The sequence below is a fragment of the Pinus tabuliformis genome, chromosome 2_2, assembly GCF_031772625.1.
Source record: "Pinus tabuliformis cultivar Carrire ecotype Pingquan chromosome 2_2, CPIR1, whole genome shotgun sequence".
Classification (NCBI taxonomy): Eukaryota; Viridiplantae; Streptophyta; class Pinopsida; order Pinales; family Pinaceae; genus Pinus; species Pinus tabuliformis.
In genome coordinates, this window is record NC_142300.1 from 860,443,602 (window position 1) to 860,463,650 (window position 20,049).

Genomic DNA, 20,049 nt, shown 5'->3' on the forward strand with positions numbered 1-20,049 from the left:
TGCAGTTTACTTTAATGCTGATGTGATTGCTAATCTGGAAAAGATATTGAGCTAACTATGAAAATTGAAATAAATTGCTCTAACATAGAGCATACTTAAATTTAACAATTTTTTTTTCAAATTTTTTTGCTTGAAAAACCCCCTTTGACTTAACCACCATGGTCCAAAAATTTGATTTTTCTTTAAAAATCCATTTTTTCCTTTGATAGAGGGCCTCAAAAATATTTTCTAGTTTATTTTCTCGAAATTCCCTCATTCAATTTAACCACCTAGACCTAGAAAATCAATTTTCCTTGTGAAATATTTTTTCTGGTCCAAGGAATTTTTTGTGGGATTTTCTACCTTGGAAACGTGTCCTTCAAATCTAATCTTCCTTGAGAATGTCTTCTTTTTCCAAAAAATCGTTTTTACACTTGGAGAGAATTTTTATTTTGTCGCATTTAAATTTTTTGACCATTTTTCTTGCTAATTTTTTGTCATTGTTTTGCCAGAAAATAAATTGAATGACTCTAGAGGGGATTAAACACATATTTTCACCCTCAAAGTGGGTCTAGAAAATATTTAGGCGATGATGTCTAATTATGATTAATCATCCACCTAAAATATTCTTAGAAAACACATTTTACAACAAATATTACATGGATATCCCATTCAGAAGGGGAAATTTTACAATTAAAACATGACCTCTAGACACAACCAAATCCTGCGACACTTGACAGAGGATCTAGTATGATAAAAATACATAGACTCGATAACACTAGGACTACAACTGAGACCCTACCATCGAGCCCCACTATAGCTTTGGGGTTTGCTTGGGAGAAAAACTCTGCTGATTATTTGGGTTAGAAGATGCGAATAATTGGCGGGGGGTTAAAAAACTCCCTAGAGTGAAACTCTTTGCTAAAAATCAAAGGATTACCAAGATGTTTTTACATGGCTTTATAATCATACTAGAATCTTTTTTACAATGGCCACACATGGTTGCAGAATTTGGAAGTACGACTTTGACAAACTGCTGAATGCTAATGATGATCTATCGCTGTCTGACTACTTGAACATGATGGAATGCTTTTGAAAAGATGTGTACTAGTATAGGGTAGTTGACACAAAGTGGTCAACAGTCCCAAATTTAATAAATGAGAGCAATAAACAAATTAAATCAATACAAGTTATCTCATGCCAAGATATTACATCACCACAAGTTGCATCACATGGGCCTTGAAAGTCTTTTTCTACTATGAATATCAAGTACAGAATTCGGTAGAGTATCCCTAAGATCAAGCTTCTAACCATGATCCAATGAGAGCAAATGGGGTTTATTTGTACAAAAAAGGGAAGCAATCCCAGGAAAAGAATGATTGTCAAGTGCTAAGGAGTGACAATACCAAGACTGGGTCAAAATGCTGAGTTCCTCCTCATGCTGACAACGTATTTCCTTAGGCTGGCTGAGCTTATGGGTTGTGGCTGCCAAGTGTGGAGGATGGGTGAGATAAGGAGGAGTCCTCCCCACTTAACTCAGACCAAATCCCATAATAATCTTAGCCACAAGACTAGTTGTTATATCTCTGTTGCATGGGAGTTTTCAGGCTTGTGTATCTCTACTTGTGGACAATGTATTGGATGTAGTCGAGATAGGTGTGGAGAGGGAGAGTTAACTCCCAGCTGGTAGCTACCTCAACCAGAAAACCTGGCTTCCATTTATGGCTGAGCTCAGCTGTCCCAAGTCATTGGATTCTCGGCCTCCTCTTTGTGCAACTCATGCTCCTTTTTTTGGTGGGATTTGGCCCCTATAAGTGGCAATGATAAGAGGCAATTCGTCCTACCCTCAGGTGGCCTCCAAGTCATCATTTGAACTCACACGTGAATGCCAAGTCTCTTCACTTCATTTATAGTGTCCTTTTTTGACTTGGAACATGACTTTAAGATGACCCCAACCTATTTCTTTTTGTTATGAAACCAGCTCACAAAAAGATAGAAAAGATAGATGAACGCCTTAGAAATAAGCCTCTTCGAGGGGGCAGCCTCCTTTACATTACACAAATGAATAATTCTTGGATGATACAAATGAAAAGACCTCCTTTCTATATATAGGAGTCTAAGGGGTCATAATATAATCAGAGTCGACATAAAAATAATTATGTAAGGACACAATAATAATAATAGTGGGCTTCTATGGGGCACAATAGTAACAATATGGGGACTACATGGGTACAACAATATAATAAGGGGGTTGTACTAATAACAATATGGCGTTACACTAGTAGTATAGGGGCCTAACATGCCCCTCTCCTTCAAAAAGTGTTGTCCTCAACGCTTGAGTAGTTCTTGATGCTCCTGTATAAAATTCTTGTCCTCCCATGTGGAATCTTCAGCAGATAAGTTCTTCCACTTGATGAGATACTCTGAAATTGATTGATTTCGTAGCTGTCGGGTTCTTGCTTTTGTGACTGCTCCAGGTTTCAAGATGATTTTTCCTTCCTCTTCAAGTTCTGACAATATTGTTTGAATTGGGATCTTCTGCAACTTTTGAATGAGTGGCCACACTTCTTCGTCCTTCTTCCATTCATCCCTTGCTCTGTTTATCCAATCTGATTGGATAATAGAAATAGCACAAAACAATGCTTCCACATCCTCATGCTTTCTTGAGAGTGCATCTGCAACAAAATTTTGCTTCCCTTTTCTATAGATGATGTCAAAGTCATAACCCAACATATTTGTGACCCATTTTTTCTGTTCTTCTAAAGATAATATTTGTTCTAAAAAGTATTTAAGACTATCATGATCCATTTTTACCTTGAAGTGTCTTCCCATTGGGTAAGGTAGCCATTTCTTAAGTGCATGTAGTATTGCCAACATTTCCTTCTCATAAATAGCTTGCTTGAGATGTAGCCGTAAAAATACCCAATCACCTACATCAAAACATTTTTCACTGCGATGTTGATCTACTTGTTGTTTCATTCGATTCTGCACCAAAGTGGTGTTATCCTTTAAAAGTTGGAGAACTTGTTGTTGATGCTCGATGTGATCTTTCACTACTTGAACCTTTTTCTTCTTGATATGTCCTTCTATCTTTAGAGTTTGAGGAGTGGTAATTTCTTCTAATGCTTTACAAGATATGGTTGGATTCATTTCTTGATGCTTGATGTGATATTTTACTTTTTGAACATTTTTCTTCTTGATCTGTCCTTCTATTTTGATATTTTGAGGAGTGGTAATTTCGGCCAATGCATTACAAGATATGGTTGGATTCATTTCTTCTTTCTTGATGTGATCTTTCACTTCTTGAACCTTTTTCTTCTTGATATGTCCTTCTATCTTGATAGTTTGAGGAGTGGTAATTCTTGCCAATGCTTTACAATATATGGTCGGATTCATTTCTTCTTTCTCTGGGGTTGGGTCCTGGCGTATATCCTCTTCTTTTGATGTTTCTTGATCTTTTTCTTCCTCCTTTTTATACTCTATGTAAAATAATTTCTTCTCAGCACACTGATGACTTTTAGTGCATTTGCTATCACAATTGTAACAAAGCCCTTTTTCTCTTTTTTCTTCCAATTGTTGTGGTGTAAGCCTTGTAGGTTGTGGAAGGCTAGGAGAAAAAACTTCCATCTCTATAGTTGTGAGGGGTAGAATTCCTTGTCATAATTTTGCTTTCCACTTTGTAACAAAGCCCTTTTTCTCTTTTTTTCTTCCAATTGTTGTGGTGTTTCTCTAAAGAAGGTGTTTCTTTTTGTATTCTCATAATGTGCTATAATTTCCTCTGTGAAAATTGACCACGTAACAAGTTGATCTTGTTCTAAATATGATGATGCAATACATACCTTTTGTAATAGTGGTACACCATGTAGATCAAAATATTTCTCTATCTGTAGTATCCAATTTATCGGATCCTTGCCATCAAACTTCCTCATCTCGCTTTTTCTTGATTTTAGGAGCTCGATATTGAAACAACTGTAACTCTGTACTTTCGGATCTTTAAATTCTGAAATTGTGACCTATCGTAGCCCTCTGCGTCCTCTTTCCAATGCCACCATTCTGGTCGAATTTAGATTCTCCAAGAAAGAGTTATGCACAATCTCCCAAGATGACCTGATTATATACCTTTTCAAAAGAGCTAACTTGTATGAAGTGCCACGTGTCACTGTTTTGACCTTCGGGTATAAAAAATATACACAGGAAACTACAATCCATCATCTTTCAGTAACTTTTTACGAAATTTCAATCTGATGCTCAAAACAAAAGTTATGATGATTTTCCCAAGGTCGCCTGTTTGGAATGTAATTCAAGAGTCTACAAAAAGACCAACTTTCTCAGATCATATCTCTGCAAATATTGCGCGAAAAGCTCTGAAATTCGGACCCGAGGTTCAACACGATTTCATCTCAAATGGGTTTTGTTTTTCATTTCTGAAATGTTGCACAAAAAAAGTTATAGCGTAAATTCCACGATGACCTATTTGGAGCAGCGAAACCCTAGAATCCAAAGCTCTGATTCCAAATGTTATGAAACCAGCTCACAAAAAGATAGAAAAGATAGATGAACACCTTAGAAATAAGCCTCTTTGAGGGGGCAACCTCTTTTACATTACACAAATGAACAATTCTTGGATGATGCAAATGAAAGGACCTCCTTTCTATATATAGGAGTCTAAGGGGTCATAATATAATCAGAGCTGACATAAAAATAATTATGTAAGGGCACAAGAATAATAATAGTGGGCTTCTATGGGGTACAATAGTAACAATATGGGGACTACATGGGTACAACAATATAAGAAGGGGGTTGTACTAATAACAATATGGCGTTACACTATTAGTATAGGGGACTAACACACTTTGAATTTTCTGGTCTTTTTCTCCTCATTTTTGAGTAAAAGTGGATTTTGGGGTGGAAATAATAACTTTTGGGACCTCAAAGTGGGTTTTAGGATAATGTTGGTGCTCTGAGCATGAATTTTGAGCACTCACATGACACCAACATTTGCTAATATCACTTTTTTACATTATTACATAGAAATTTAATTAAAAATCTTGTCATGTGGGAATTTTTAATTATTTAAAAATTCCTAAAAATACCTAGTCAAATTCTGTAAGACACTAGGAAATGGCTAGCACGGTAAGATGCAGTGACCTTAGACATTAGAACATATTGAAGGCCCAACTATTAAGTCGCACTAGAGCTTTGGAGGTATATGAGTGAAAAATCTCGACTAGTTATTTATCGCTAAAAAATGAAAATAATTAGTGAAGTGAAAAAACCATTGTGAAAATTCCAAACTTTAACTCTATTGCAGCAACTGGAAATTATTCTCCTAATTGCTAATTTAATTTAACAATTTATTTACTGTTTGCTACAACAAGTACTAAATAAATCACACTGCAACATACACAAATAAATTGTGGAAGAATAAATGGTGGAAGAAATGCTAGCGCACACATAAAATAACACAGCTATGTTTGGACCAATGTCCTCGGAAAAAACCTAACTTGGGAAAACTGGCGCAACAACTGAGGGTTTTATTATTAAGCTATAGTGAAATATTCTGAGTCCAACTGGATGCCGAAACTGGCAATGCTACATAGGAATACTAGCAAAAATCTAGTGAGGAAATTTCCTCACTCCACAGGCAAATCCAGGCTCTGACCTCAGCTCTAGGTGAGCCGTCCAAACTGGCTCTGCGCAACAACTGCATCACACTAGCACAATCCCTTATGCACTTAGTTCGAACCAACTTCTCCTCAAGTCGTCTGGTCTGTTGTTGTTTGGGAAAATGTCTCTCCTGGCCTCTGGAACCTTTGTCCAGCTTCTGGCACTGAAACTCGTCTTTCCCCAGCAGAATTGAAACTGCCTCTAGAGGCTTCTACATTGCCCCAACGTCAGCCTCCTGTGGCTCTTCTGCCTCTCTGCAAATGCACTCACCAGATCTAGAATCCTTCCTCCAGCGTCATTGTCTCTGCCCCTATTTCACTGCTTCAATCTCACTAGCTCTCTCTCGCAACTGACTGCTACTACTCAGGAAATCGATCTGCTCATGAAATCCAACTGCTCAAGTGTATCACCATCACTACATCGACCTCCTCTTATAATCCTCTATTGGAGCACCAAGATGCAAGATTAAAACATAATCGATGGCTAGGATCATCTTGGAGTCGATTTGTGTGAGTTTTTGGATGATTCACGCCTTGACTTAATTAATATTGATTAATTAACCATATTCTCTATCAATCCTTGTGAATTTCTAGATGATTCTCACCACATCTCAATTAATACTGATTAATTAACCATATTCCCTAAGTTTAGACTTAGGAAATATTTAAAAATTGGTTAATAATCTAATTAAGTCATTTCTAGGTGCAATTTCCAGAAACGATTTATGGGTTTTGGCGATCTCATGTATTCTAGCCTCTCCACAAAATTTCGAGGTTAGCACACATCCAGTGCTACAAGAAACTAACACTCCCTCTTAGCGAGGAATGTGTTCTAGCGCTACTGCACACCGTGTATTTGTATCATCTCCTGTCACGCTGTTGATGGTTGGCCATATTGCTCACCAACCACTGCGCAACTCTAATATACATTGCATTTGTGTTGTTGCTGACCCTGTTGAACTGCTGCCAACGATGCATTTACATTACAACTCCCTCTCATCTGTTGCTGTTGCAACTGAAAAACATCCAAAACACTGAATCAACTATGATCAGTATAATGCATCTGTCTCTCAAGCCTCTGACTGCTACTAGCATCTGCACTGTCACTGAAGAATATGTGTTGCTGCTGATTGTGCCAATTGCATTGCTGCCAACTTTGCACTATGCTCCCCAACATCTGACTGCTATTAGTCTCTACAATTGTCATTGATCCATCCTGCTATTGAATACTTTGGGCCCCCGTAGCCAGGTAATGATCCATGAGGTGGATTCCTCAAGGACCCCGCCCAATCTCTACAAGTTTGGGACTCTAATCAAGTCATACTGCTAATTCTAACTCTGCTGATGCTTTCGCACTGCTCCTACAATTACTGCAATAATGAGTCTGATCACTCAGATATTGAAGCACTAGCTTCCATAGGGTTGCTCCCTCTGAAGCTAGACTCCCTATGAGTTTCAATCTCCCTATGGGAAATCTCTCTTCTCCCTCTTGGCAACTCGCATTGTCCTCTTGCACTAGAAACTGGACTGCAAAGTTCTACACTGGGAATCTGTTGGCTGGAACTGCACCTGCATACTGCAACTGGGAAATTCACATTGCCCGTGTCAGTGCAACTAGTTTTGCAACTGTCTTCTGGGTATTGACTGCAACTAGCTATGCAGTTGTCATTTGAATGACTAGCTGTGTCTGTTGACACTGAACTTGCTACTATAACACTGTGGACTCTTCTAGTAAATGTGATGGTCTTGTTGCAACAATCTGAAACTGATCTGATTGATCTCCTTGTTGCAACTGCGTTGGACCCTGCCCATCTGGCACATTGGAGTCTCATACTCAACCTGGATCAGGTGCCTCACTATTGTGAAATTTTTTGTATCTACACATCAGAGATCCTTCTGTAATCATTGGTTTATCATATCCTACTTGTTATTACATTCAATAGGTTATTTAATTTATAGACAGTGATGAAAAACACTACTGCAGTCTACACTGACATACATATCATAAAATGAAACAAATATGAGACAAACACACGAGGGACACTATTATTTTTGGATAAACATCCCCAGAAAAACCCAATGTGGGAAAACCGGTGCAACAACTCTTAGGGTTTTCTATTATTAAGCAGTAGTTCTGAATACAACTCTCGATGCCCTCTCGGCTACCCAGTTACAGAGATAAAATATATTGGCAGAAACCTAAGTGAGATTACCTCACTTCACCCGCAGAAATCCCTTCAATTCAGCAACTGGACTGACTATATGTGGCTACAACTGCGATGCCCCCTCGCATTAGCTGTGTGGGCCTACGTGGAGCACTCTGAGACACTGTGTCAGCTCTGCGTTGCTTCCTCTGGCTCCTAGAGCTCTGACGTTAGCCTTCTTGGTTGATCCTACTGCTGCCCGACTGAATTCAGACTTCTACAAGAGGGCAACTCTTCCCCTGCATTGGCACTGCGTCAAGCAATGCATGGGCCCTCCTGGCCCAGCGTCAGCCTCCCTTGGTCTGCGCTGCCTCCTCTGGTGTATCTTTGCCTCTCTCTGCTGAGTATTCGGGGTCCCGGAGAAGATCCTCCAACCCCAACTATCCCTGCCCCTCTGCTGCAACTCAGATCACCTGTTCGATTTTCTCAGCAAACCACGCCCTAGAAAAATCGAACTGACTGATCAATATGGTGTGTCTCCAATTGACCCTCAAGCCTCCTCTTATACTTTTCCCGTTGATGAATCAATGGCCGAGATTAAGTTCCTAATCAACGGCTAAGATTAAGACACACTTGATCCTCGTCACTTAGAAGTTTCTCACCCATATTCTTATCAATACCCATTAATATTTTTATTTTCCTAAGTTTAGACTTATGAACCCATTAAAAATGTTAATTATTTTAATAACTCCTCATCCGGGTGGAATTTCTCCAAACAATTTCTGGGTCTTGGAGATCTCATGTGTTCTAGCCCCTCCACAAAATTTAGGAGCTAGAGCACATCCGATGCTACCCAAAATCTACAACTATCTCCTTTCGAGCCTTGTCCCTTACTGGGACCTTTCTTCCCTTTGTAACTCGCACTTCCTTCGGTGCTTGTCTCCGACAACTGGAAGTTGATCTTCTACCCAGGTCTGCATTCTGCTTAACTCGTACGACTTGCTCTGGTAATCTCGTATGGTCATCCTTGCAGAGCAACAAAATCTGAAAACTCAAAACTAAAGAAAATAAACCTCGAAAATCTCTCTTTCCCTCTACTCGGCTGCTGAATTTGCTACTCACACTGCCATATGGAGTGAGAAAATCCTCTCACAACAACTGCCAATCTGCAATTGGAAAAATTTAGATCTCTAAGACTCGAGATCCCCTTAGAGAAATTTTCCTTTAGTGTGTGCTCTTCTTCCTTCTACCCGATGTTGGCTCTGCTCTAACAAATTGCTGCAAAAATCGCTGCGTGGAGCGAGAGATCTGCTTAACGAAAAAAATATGAGCTGCTTCCTCTGCCTCTGGAATCACTTGATCTAGAAAGATCGAAATTTTCTGCCCCTCAGAAAAATCGAACCTCCTCAAGCAACTCGGCCTCCTGGTAGAATGATTGTCTTGCCTTTAGGAATTTTGGCCTGCTGCCCATAATGAGCAACGAAATTCTTTCTCTTTTCGCCTCTAAGCTCTCCGACTGATCAACTGTGCTCCGATACCATTTGAAAATTCCAAACTGGAACCCTATTGCAGCTATTGGAAATTATTTTGCTAATTGTTAATTTAATTTAACAATTTATTTACTGTTTGCTACAACAAACACTGATTAAATCACACTGCAACCTACACAAATAAAATTGCGGAGAATAAACACTGGAAGAAATGCTAGCACACACACGTATAATAACACAGTTATTTTTGGACCAATGTCCCCGGAAAAAACCCAACTTGGGAAAACCGGTGCAACAGCTGAGGGTTTTGTTATTAAGCAGAGTGAAATAATCTGAGTCCAACTGGATGCTGAAACTGGCAATCCTAGAGAGAAATACTAGCAAAAATCTAGTGAGGGAATTTCCTCCCTGCACAGGCAAATCTTGGCTCTGACCTCAGCTCTAGGTGAGCCGTCCAAACTGGCTTTGCGCTACTGTGTCACACTAGCGCAATCCTTTCTACACTCAGTTTGAACCAGCGTCTCCTCAAGCCATCTGGTTTGCTGCTGTCTGGGAAAATGTCTCTCTTGGCCTTCGAAACCTTTGTCCAGCTTTTGGCACTGAAACTCATCTTTCCCCAGCAGAATCGAAATTGCGTCTAGAGCCTTCTACGTTGCCCCAACGTCATCCTCACTGTGGCTCTTCTGCTTCTCTGCAACTGCACTCACTGGATATTGAATCCTTCCTCTGACTTCACTCTCTTTGCCCCTTTCTCACAGCTTCGATCTCACTAGCTCTCTCTCCGACAACTGACTGTTGCTACTCAAGAAATCTACTACTCATGAAATCCAACTGCTCAAGTGTATCTCCATCACCACATCAACCTCCTCTTATAATCTTTTGTTGGAGCACCAACGGGTAAGATTAAAACGTGATCGATGGCTAGGATCATCTTGGAGTTGATCTGTGTGAGTTTCTAGATGATTCACACCTTGATTTAATTAATATTGATTAATTAACCATATTTCTTAAGTTTAGACTTAAGAAATATTTAAACACTGGCTAATAATCTAATTAAATAATTTCTAGGTGGAATTTCCAAAAATGATTTTTGGGTTTTGGAGATCTCATGTATTCTAGACTCTTCACAAAATTTCAAGGTTAGCACACCTCCAATGCTACAAAAAACTAACAATCACTCTAGAGTGGACTCACATAGTAACCAGGGCTGAAGTTGCCTAAGTCTGTTACATAAATTCATCATGCTATTGTCATTCACCACAATTCCCTTGCAGGGGTACGGAATTTGCGAGAAGAAGAGAGAGAGAGAATCGAGAGAGAAAGGGGCAAGATGCCTTGCTGCGCTTCTGATTTTCAGAAATTTTCCAGGTGTCTCGTCGATTGGGCAATGGGGTTTCATTTGCTACCATGTACATATGAGCAGGTAATAGTCTAATAATCCCCTACATGAGGTGAAGTTTGGACGATATGTCCTTAAAATGACTTAGGAAGCTCTGTCTCTCAAAATGGGCTAGGTAACCATATCTTTTAGTAAGCTAAGACTAGAGGACTTGTCACATACCAAAACGAGGCCTCATGAGACACTACATCTTTTGTAGAATAAGATTAGTGATATGTCATCCTATGTTGCTAGCTCCAAACCGTTTACTTCTAGTTTCAACCTCTAGATGGTTCATGCTACAAGAATCCTTGTCAAAGGTTATCATTACAGGGTTGGTGAGGCAATGCAGAGCTCAGAGATCCCAACCAACTATCTATTAGATGAGCTTGATGACCATCTTTTTCTTAGTCTTGGATGTTATGAGAGATTTTGGGTAATGTTGTCACACAGAATGTCTAGGCACCACAACAACAGTTCAGATCGAGGGCAGTCACCCTGATCCCCCTATCTCTCTGTTTAAGCTGTCTCCCTACAACAGGCTAAGGGGGGTAGACCCTTTGGAAAAATGGAATGAAGAAGAATTAGTTGGGAACCAACCAGTTCGGGGAGACACAATGAAGTGACCAAGTACTTGATTAAGATTAGCAAGATTTATAGGATTTGATTAGATTGTAAATGATTGATACCAGTGCCTTATGGAGTCAACGATCTTGCTAGGGAAATTAAGACCAAGTAATCAATTAGCAACTGCTGCTTAGATGAATGACTATCTTATATGAAATGCAGATCCTAAAGCTACTGTGAGATGAAAGAATCTTGGTTAATTTTAGTTAAATGCCTACTTAAATGTGAATCCTTCAATCCTTTCTGTGTTGAGCCTGATTTCATAGTAATTGGCAGAGAGAAGATAAGGCGAAGCACACTAAGGTGTGATTAACGATACGTCTCCTGAAAATCTAACATACCTGGTGCCTCCGGTGCTGCAGAGAGCTGTGGCTCTGACGACTGCAAGGTCACCGTTTTAAGTACTATTAAAAGCAGGCTTCTCAAGCAAAGATGGATGGATACCTATCTCTCTATCGACCAAGCTTATGCTTGGAAGCAAAGCTAACTTATATGCGAATGAACTAGATGATGGGATGAAGTTAGACTCGAGGATTAGAAACACTTGTGTCGCAAAAGCCCTCAATCACCATAATTAAATGTTCTCTTTATTAGATGAAGACTTAAAATATAAACCCCTGAAGATATTACAATTAAAACACAAGCTTATTTCAAATCTTTCTGATACAATTATAGCTCAAAGAGAACAAAAACTTCTTTGCAATTAATATCAATGTCAACAGATGCTCAAAAAAATACTCAGCTTAGGAAACAAAGATATGCGATCTATTATAATTCCACGACAGAGCACTTTAACAATTACTTGAAAATATTCGCGAAATGTCTAACATGTAACGAGCATTAAATAATTCAAGCAATGACGATCAATTTTATTAGATGCAAAATATTCTAGCAATTAAATTTCTAGAGATCCAAATATTTTAAAACACCATGAAATTTAAATGCTGATCAATTCCAATCCTAGAGTTAAAATGATTTATGCTTAGTGACCCAAATCTAGGAAAATTTACCACTTTTCCATAGTTAATCTTTAGATACAAAAAAATTAAGCACGTTTAACCATATGAAAAACATCAATACCACAAAAGTTCTCTTTTTGCCCTACAGACACAAAAAGAACACCAAGGAAGAACTAAAGATTGACAATTTAATTAGTCTTTAGGAAAACTTTCAATGTGCTAAGTTTTATGAAGCAAGACTTAATGTGGTAAATGATTAATCAAGATCTTTCTTTTAAATGTGACCAAAACAAATCAAACTGATTTAATAATTTTAAAATTTTTTGATGGGCCAGAGGCCACATAAAAAATTTAAAATCTTTAAGTGTGAAAATTAATTTCGATTTATTTTCTAGTCACACAAAATAAACTTTTTATGTTTTTTAAATGTTTAGAACTTTTTAATTTTTTTTTTTAATGATTTTTCAAAATCAAAATCAAATAAAAAAAGTGAAATGAATTCGAATATAAAAGAAATAAAAAAAAATAAAGCAAAACAAAATTGAATTTTTTAAAGAAAAACGCTTTAACCTTAGCAAAAAAGGAATTGCATTTTAAAATGTTTAATTTTTATTTATGTTTTATATTAAAAAAAACATAAAAAAGAAACCAAATCAAATTAAATCAAAACAAATGAAATATACCCTAGCTAACCAACGAACACACAACAAAAAATAAAAAAAGAAAACGGAAGTCGAGATTTGAATGCCGGTTTGGCGGTGGGGAGAAAGCTCGACGGCGGAAAATGGATGAGGAGCACAATGGATGAGAAGTATGGTGTTGTGGATCAATGAAGGAGGACGAACAACGAGAGAAAAGATTTGAGCAATGGGAAGGAGGGACAACGTAGGAGACTCGACAACGACTGAATATGGAGCAACGTACAGGTTTATGAGCATAGGTATCAGGGTTTGCGATGAAGGCAAATGGCTGCGGCAGCGTCGAGGAGAGGATGGAGCTGCGAATTGTAGTGAGAGATGCAGGTGGCAGGGGTTTCGAGGGACTGTCGAGAGAGAGGTAGATATTGGACAATGTTTGAGAGACGTTGTTCAGTGGAGTCGGAGTTGAGAGTTTAGGCAGTGTGGGAGGAAATGGACGCGTGAGGGTTCAAATAAGAAGACGTAGATAAATGATGCGACGATAGTGAGGGATGAAAGGATATGAGGTGTGGATAGGCAGAGATGAGGGACAACTACAAAATGCTCAAGTCAAAGGGCCAGGGAAAGGAGAAGGCAGAGGTTGAGGGCTGATGGAAGCACGCAGGTGTAGAATAGAGCTGTAGCAATGGGCCTGGATGCGGATTTGCAGGTTAGGAACTTGAATAAACTTGCTGGTGATTGAATGGCAGTAAAAAATTTTTGAAAATCTCCTAGAGAAGAGAAAAACGCAAGAAGAGAGAGGAATAAAGCCCAGGCAACAAACAAATCTGAAAATTTTTTGTTGGAAAACTCAAGGCAACGGAAAAACTGCCCAAAACTCAAGATAAACCCAGAAAAATGAGTTTTTACAGCAATGCTTTAGATTTATAAATGAAACCTTTGTAAAATTATTTCCAGGTTTAAGATATTTTAAAACCCTTGGACTTCGAAAATAATGTCCCTGCAAAAGCTAGTTTTGAGGCCAGATCTTACCCTCCAGGGCCTAGATATGGCTTTAAATCAAACTTCACCTTCAGATCTGCAACTTGTACCTGAAAACAAAAACACCTATAACCCGGATATACAAAAAATAAATAAAACCCCAGAAACCCAAGTTAGAAAACCCAGAATGGTAGATCTATTAGATCTGACGAGTGTGAGTCCAACTCCTCTCCCAGATCTGATAATCTAAGGCTCTTAACAGCCATATTTATCAATTTAGCATAGAAAAATTTAATTCTTTTTTTTTTTAAATTTAAAAGGAGGTGCTTAACCCAAAACTCTTCATGCATCACCAATAAAAATCTTATGATAAGCCCGGGATCAAATCAAGTTGGGCTCCTCAGAAAATACGAATCGGGAGTTGGTTGGTCGAACTGAAAACTTCCTCGAATGCCCGATGATTTAAAAATGAAGACTTTCTTGCAAAACTCAATTCAACCATCAAAACAGGGCGAGAAAACGATAATAAAATTCAGATAAATAGAGATACTTGCTATTACATTCAAAATTTAGATTATCACTTAAACCCCAACGACTAAGCAAGATACCTGTACTCAAATCACTCTTCAGAAGCTATCATCAATGGCTAAAAAGAAATTTATGCATGAAAATGACACATCTTATAGTATTTCCATGAAGAGTAACACCAGCGGAAGATTAACCCCAAAGTCTTTCTTTATTGTTCATAAAAAGATTACAAGAGAGCTTTTCACTTAGCACACGACTCAGAGATCGGATGGATCAACTGACAAATGACCTCCTATTTAAAGATAAATCTTCCAATGGCTAGTTCGAGTGATCTTGTCAAAGCAATCTCGGCCATTGATGAGGATTAAAATTTCTTTTAATCTCATCTGTTGAAATACTAAATTCTTGAGGAAATTTGAATTTTTCAATTAAATGCATTTTAATTAACTCAAAAGTAAAAAATTTGAGTTAATTTCCTAAAAAATTGACTTTGACTTAACCCCTAGGGACTAAAGGCTTAAAATTTAGCAAAATAATTAGTTTACCTTAGTCCCAAGACGTTTTAAAATTTGAATTTTAAGGATGAATGAATTTTGCCTTTGAAAAATTTGAATTTACCTAGGACTTAGAATTAATTAAATTTTTGGCTTAAGATTTTAATGAATTTTTGGCCAGAAAATTTAATTAATTAACCTATGAGGGAATAAATTATTTTTCCAACCCTCAAGACACTTTACATCATAGTTTCATATCTTTTACATCATAAGGGGGAAAACCCATCTGAAATAGACCCTCATAGACTACCCATTTCTGCGACACAAATATAATCTAGCAGACCAAGCAATTTGTAATAAAATAACCTAACCAAATAGTTAGGATTATTCCCAAATCACTTTTACGTAGACTCAATCTACAACACTAGGACTCGCCTAAGATCCTGGTGACAAAATACATTCTTTGAGGTAAGACTGAAGGAAAACTTTGCCGACCATCCGAGAATGGATCGGTGAGACAAAAAACCTCCCAAACTATAGATCGTCACTAGAAAAATAGGTTTACCTACGCAATTACATACATGACACAGATCTGCTGAGATTATTTACATCATATACATGCATAATGGGTTTACATTATAACATGACAATCAGGGCGATGATGAAAGCTGGACGGCATGGACACATTGATCAGGGCAATCCCTTTTGCGAAAAAAGGGGGTGTATTGCTATGGGTCGTTGACACGTAGTGGTCAATAGGTAACACCATACAAGACAAGACACAACTTTATTGGCTGTTACTGATATAGGGCTTTTATCTTGGCACTCTCCTTTTCCTTTTCTTTTTTTATTTGTCAGGGCTTTGTTTTACTTGATTATTATTCGTTTCTAGAACTTGCTTTATTACCTCTCTTGTATGCTTTCCAATACTTCTCTCTAAGGGAGATGGTGTAGGCACTCCTAATGTACATTATTGATCTCTTTTGCAATCCCATTGGCTGTATTTCGCTTGTAGTGGACACTAATTTAAATTTAAAAACCATCATCTTTTTGTAGGATACAATGGAAATGTATTACAAATGTATTATAATAAAATATAGTAATTTAGTAACAAGATATAGGTGCATAATTGTATCACAATTGTAACTCTTTAAACAGTGGTTCCAGAATAAATTCTTTGCTTCTTTATAATCATGACGCTTCTATGTGGTGGTAATGAAATTTGCAGTTTCAGAGTTAGAACGTGTCCTTGATGCTTCTTCAGGGATGCTTTCAACTATTAATGTCAATGCGATAAAAGATAATTATTTCAGTCTATGAATGTATAACTTTCTCATTTTACAAAATCCTTTTTCACAATAATATCAATTCTGGTAGTGGACAAATTATGGACTAATCATTCATGAAATATGGTAAAATTTAGAATTAAACTGATGCGGTAGTTTCCCCTGTTTTGCAACTCTTTGTGGAGTAAGTACGATTTGTTCTCTTTTCTTAGTTTGTTCTGCATCATGAAAGTCGTTGCAAGGGTAATACACCTCTACATATCTGATGTCTATTTGTGGGCATGTGACAGAACTCGAGGAGTTGGACATTAGAGGGAATTTACTTCCAGACTGGCAGGTAAGCATGACTTATGAACTAGTCATGTCAGTAGGGCATCATGGTAAATGAGAAGTAGCCTTTTTGAGGCACGGGTAAAACAGTCCATTTTATTTTTTATTGTTTTCTCAAAAAATTACTTTGAGCTCTCATATGTTTTTCTTTTGTGTATCTTATATATTTTTATTGGTAGGATTTAAAAAGCTATGGCCAATCTCAGGGATCTGGTATAATTAAACAAAAGTTAATTTTTTACTTTCATATTTTTGAACAAGAGGAGTTGAGAAGGGTCTGATGTCTGGTAACCACTGTACTGCTAAAGCTCTTAGAATTGAGATTTTTGTATGATCTTTACATAAGAAAGTGAATGTTCTAATAGAGACAATGCAATGCATCTTTAGAACATTAGAGGACAGTTCAGTGGTACAAGCTACTCAATTATCATGATTACACAACTCATGTAATGTAGCTGTACTACCCTTTATAACGCACCCAAGTTCTCTTGTAATGTAGCTGCACTATCACCGTACCTTTGTCATGGTTATATATACATGCGTTTTATCTTGAGGCTGTACTACTGTAGGCTTCTTTCGTTCTTTAGGTTATTTTCAGCATTTTCTAGGAGCTGCGCTTGAACTCCCACATTGTATTCATACTGATTGTATTCTTCAGTCCTGTTGACCTACTTTTGTGGTCCTTCATTGGACATTAATAAAATCATCTTATTATCTGTTGATTTTTCAAAGTCATCTAAAATGATAATTGTTTCTTATGCTATTTCTTAGTTTGATATTTTCTTACATTTATTATTTATCATAGAACAATTACACAGAGAACTTCAACAGTAAAAATGCTAGAGGATCATAAAGAGACAGTCATACAAGAACACAAGAGTTTACCCTGAGAAAACTCACATGGGGGAAAATCCAACAACCTTTCCTTATAGAATTAAGTCAGCAAGATAGACATCAAATTCATAGACAAACTGACCAGCAGGATGACAACCTCAGCAATCCACCAAGAAGCCAAGTCAACCCTCCAAAACAGCTGCTTGAAAGCTTGAACAAAAGCTCAGTCAAAGTCTCTCCTTTCCAGGAAATTCAGGCTTCTCCACAGAAAGGCATCACAGAAAGATAGTTTCATGTCTGGTTACATTCGGGAGTAGAAAGATCCTCTTCTGTGTTTGACCTTCATCTCCTTGTCTTCTTCACTTTAAAGGAACAGAAATATACTTAATCTGATCAGATCTTAATTGCCTCATTGAGGAAGGTCGAATGACCTTATATCATAGTTTCAAAACTCCGACTCCAACTCTGAACTGGCCGAGGGTCGACTCCAACTCCGACTCGGTATCGATCTGGCCTAATTGATTTCAATGACTTGCTCTTTGTAAAAAATACGTTAAATATTCATTTTCTTATGGAAAAAAATAATTTTAAAGGTTTTTATTCATGTTGCCAAACTCAGCATTAGAATAGAGAGAGAAGACAACATATGATCAATGTATGCTCATGAATATATTTATTTTATCAAAATGGCACCTAGTGCACTGTCCAATACATGTAATATATAGAGATCAGAAGAAAAACACATAACCAAGGAGGCTCTAAATGGCCGCTACAACAAAATTTCACTAGTCACTACTGCTAGAGAAGCCAACGTCATCTAGTTCAGACTCTGAATCAAAGTGAGACTGGGAAACCCATGGCTCCTCCTCCTCATCAAGATCTCCAACTGCAACTGTAGAAGTAATAGCACTGCTTCTCCAAAAACCAACTCCAACTCTTCACAAGCTCCTCACAAATGCAATGAGATAGCTGTGAGGAAATGTGAGAGGGTTGTGTAACTTTTATAGGCTTGGGAGAGGGTAGATGGAGTGCCAAAAACCTAAAACCAAAAAAAAATGATTTTGGAGTTCGTCTTTCCCTCCCTTTTCTTCTATGAACTGGCTCGAACTGGTTAAGACAGGCTCGGCCGAGCTAGCTAGTCCGTTACCGAACTGGCCGAGTCAGTGACTGGCTCAGCTGGTTCGGTAATGGACCGACCTTTGGTTTGGTTTTGTACCAAGTTGACCTGACATGGGTCCGACTCAGTCAACTCGGTCGTTTACAATTAGGTTCGGCCTTTTTTAAAACACTGCCTTATGTATAGTCTCTTTCGGGGTCGAAAAGGTGCCTCTTTAAGGCTGATCTTAGTTTTTGATAGCATCAGATGTGTTCTAGCCTTGAAAATTGGTGGAGAGGCTAAGGCGCATGAGTTCTAAAGAACCCAGAAACCGTTTGGTGAAATTTCACCTAGATTGTATTTTATTAAAATAATTAATATTTTTAATGGGGTTCCTAAGTCTAAACTTACGAAAATTAAAGTATTAATGGGTATTAATCAAAATATGGGTGAGAATGATCTAGAAAGCTGATCAAATCAAGTTTTAATCTTAGCAGTTGATTAGAGACTTAATCTCGGCCGTTGAAGTCTCAACGAGAAAAGCATAAGAAAGAGGCTTGGGGTTCATTTAGAAACACACACAGAGAGAATGAATTGATTTGGAGTTCGATTTTTGGGGCTAGGAAGTTGAGAATTCGAACTAAGTGATTAGTTGCAACAGAGGGGCAGAGACAGTTCGGGAGTACTGACAGAGAGGCAGAGAGAAGCTAGTGGAGGTAGCACAACAACAAGGAGGACTGACACTGGGCCAATCTGGGACCACACAAGCCTGATGTAGAGCCAGAAGGGCTAGTGCAGAAGCAAAAATTGCCCCCACGCAAAAAGACAAAACTGCTGGGGAACAACCGGGAAGGTTGACACAATTGGCAGAAGAGTCGACGCAGAGCTGACGCAGGGACTATGCAGGGCCAACACAGGAGTAGCCGGGTTAGCCAGTTTTGCTGTCGGATCAGCCGGAATCTGTTGGGTGAAGTGAGGTAAAACTCACTTAGTTTTTCCGCCATTGTATTTTCTCTGTCACTGGTTTGATGGGAGGGCAACCAACAGTGGTATTCAGAATCACTGCTTAATAAGAGAAAACCCTCAGAACTGCTGCACTGGTTTTCCCTCATTGGGTTTTTCTGGGGACTATTTTGTCCAAAAATAACTGTCCTATGTATCTTGTTCTTTGCTCAGTTTCTTCTTTCATGTAATCAAATATTAAAGTAGTGTAGGTTGTAGAAGTAATTTGCTTCAGTATTCAGAGAATAACTTAATGAATGTATATTAAAATCAAGTAGGTGAAGTAGATTCAGATTTGCTGCAGTAGGGGTTCCTTGAAGATTAAGAATTTTCACAGAGCTGCCTGGACAGGGAGGAGGGACAACCTGGTCTACTTGTGGAGCCATAAACCAAAATTTCAAATTTCAAATTTTCTTTTTTGAGAAGGTCATGAAGCACATGCTATTAAAATTGGCAACTAGGGCCAAATTCCACTTTGGACAAATCCTTTGGGGAAGATAATTATGGCATTAAATTCCTCTTTTTGAGAGGACCAAAATCGATGTAAAGATCATCGAATTTGGTCAAGGAGAAGTGTGATTTTGAATTTATGTTTCTCTAATGTAAAATTAACAAGG

At 38.1% G+C, this 20,049-nt stretch overlaps 1 protein-coding gene across 1 annotated transcript in view; it reads left to right on the forward strand.

The window, feature by feature from the left end:
* Positions 1–20,049, forward strand: part of PFI (tubulin folding cofactor E / Pfifferling (PFI)) — a 307,411-nt gene that overhangs the window by 117,377 nt on the left and 169,985 nt on the right. The window contains exon 3 of the mRNA XM_089405409.1: positions 16,461–16,507. Within this exon, the coding sequence (XP_089261535.1) occupies positions 16,461–16,507 (47 nt within the window). The remainder of the gene's footprint in view (positions 1–16,460; positions 16,508–20,049) is intronic.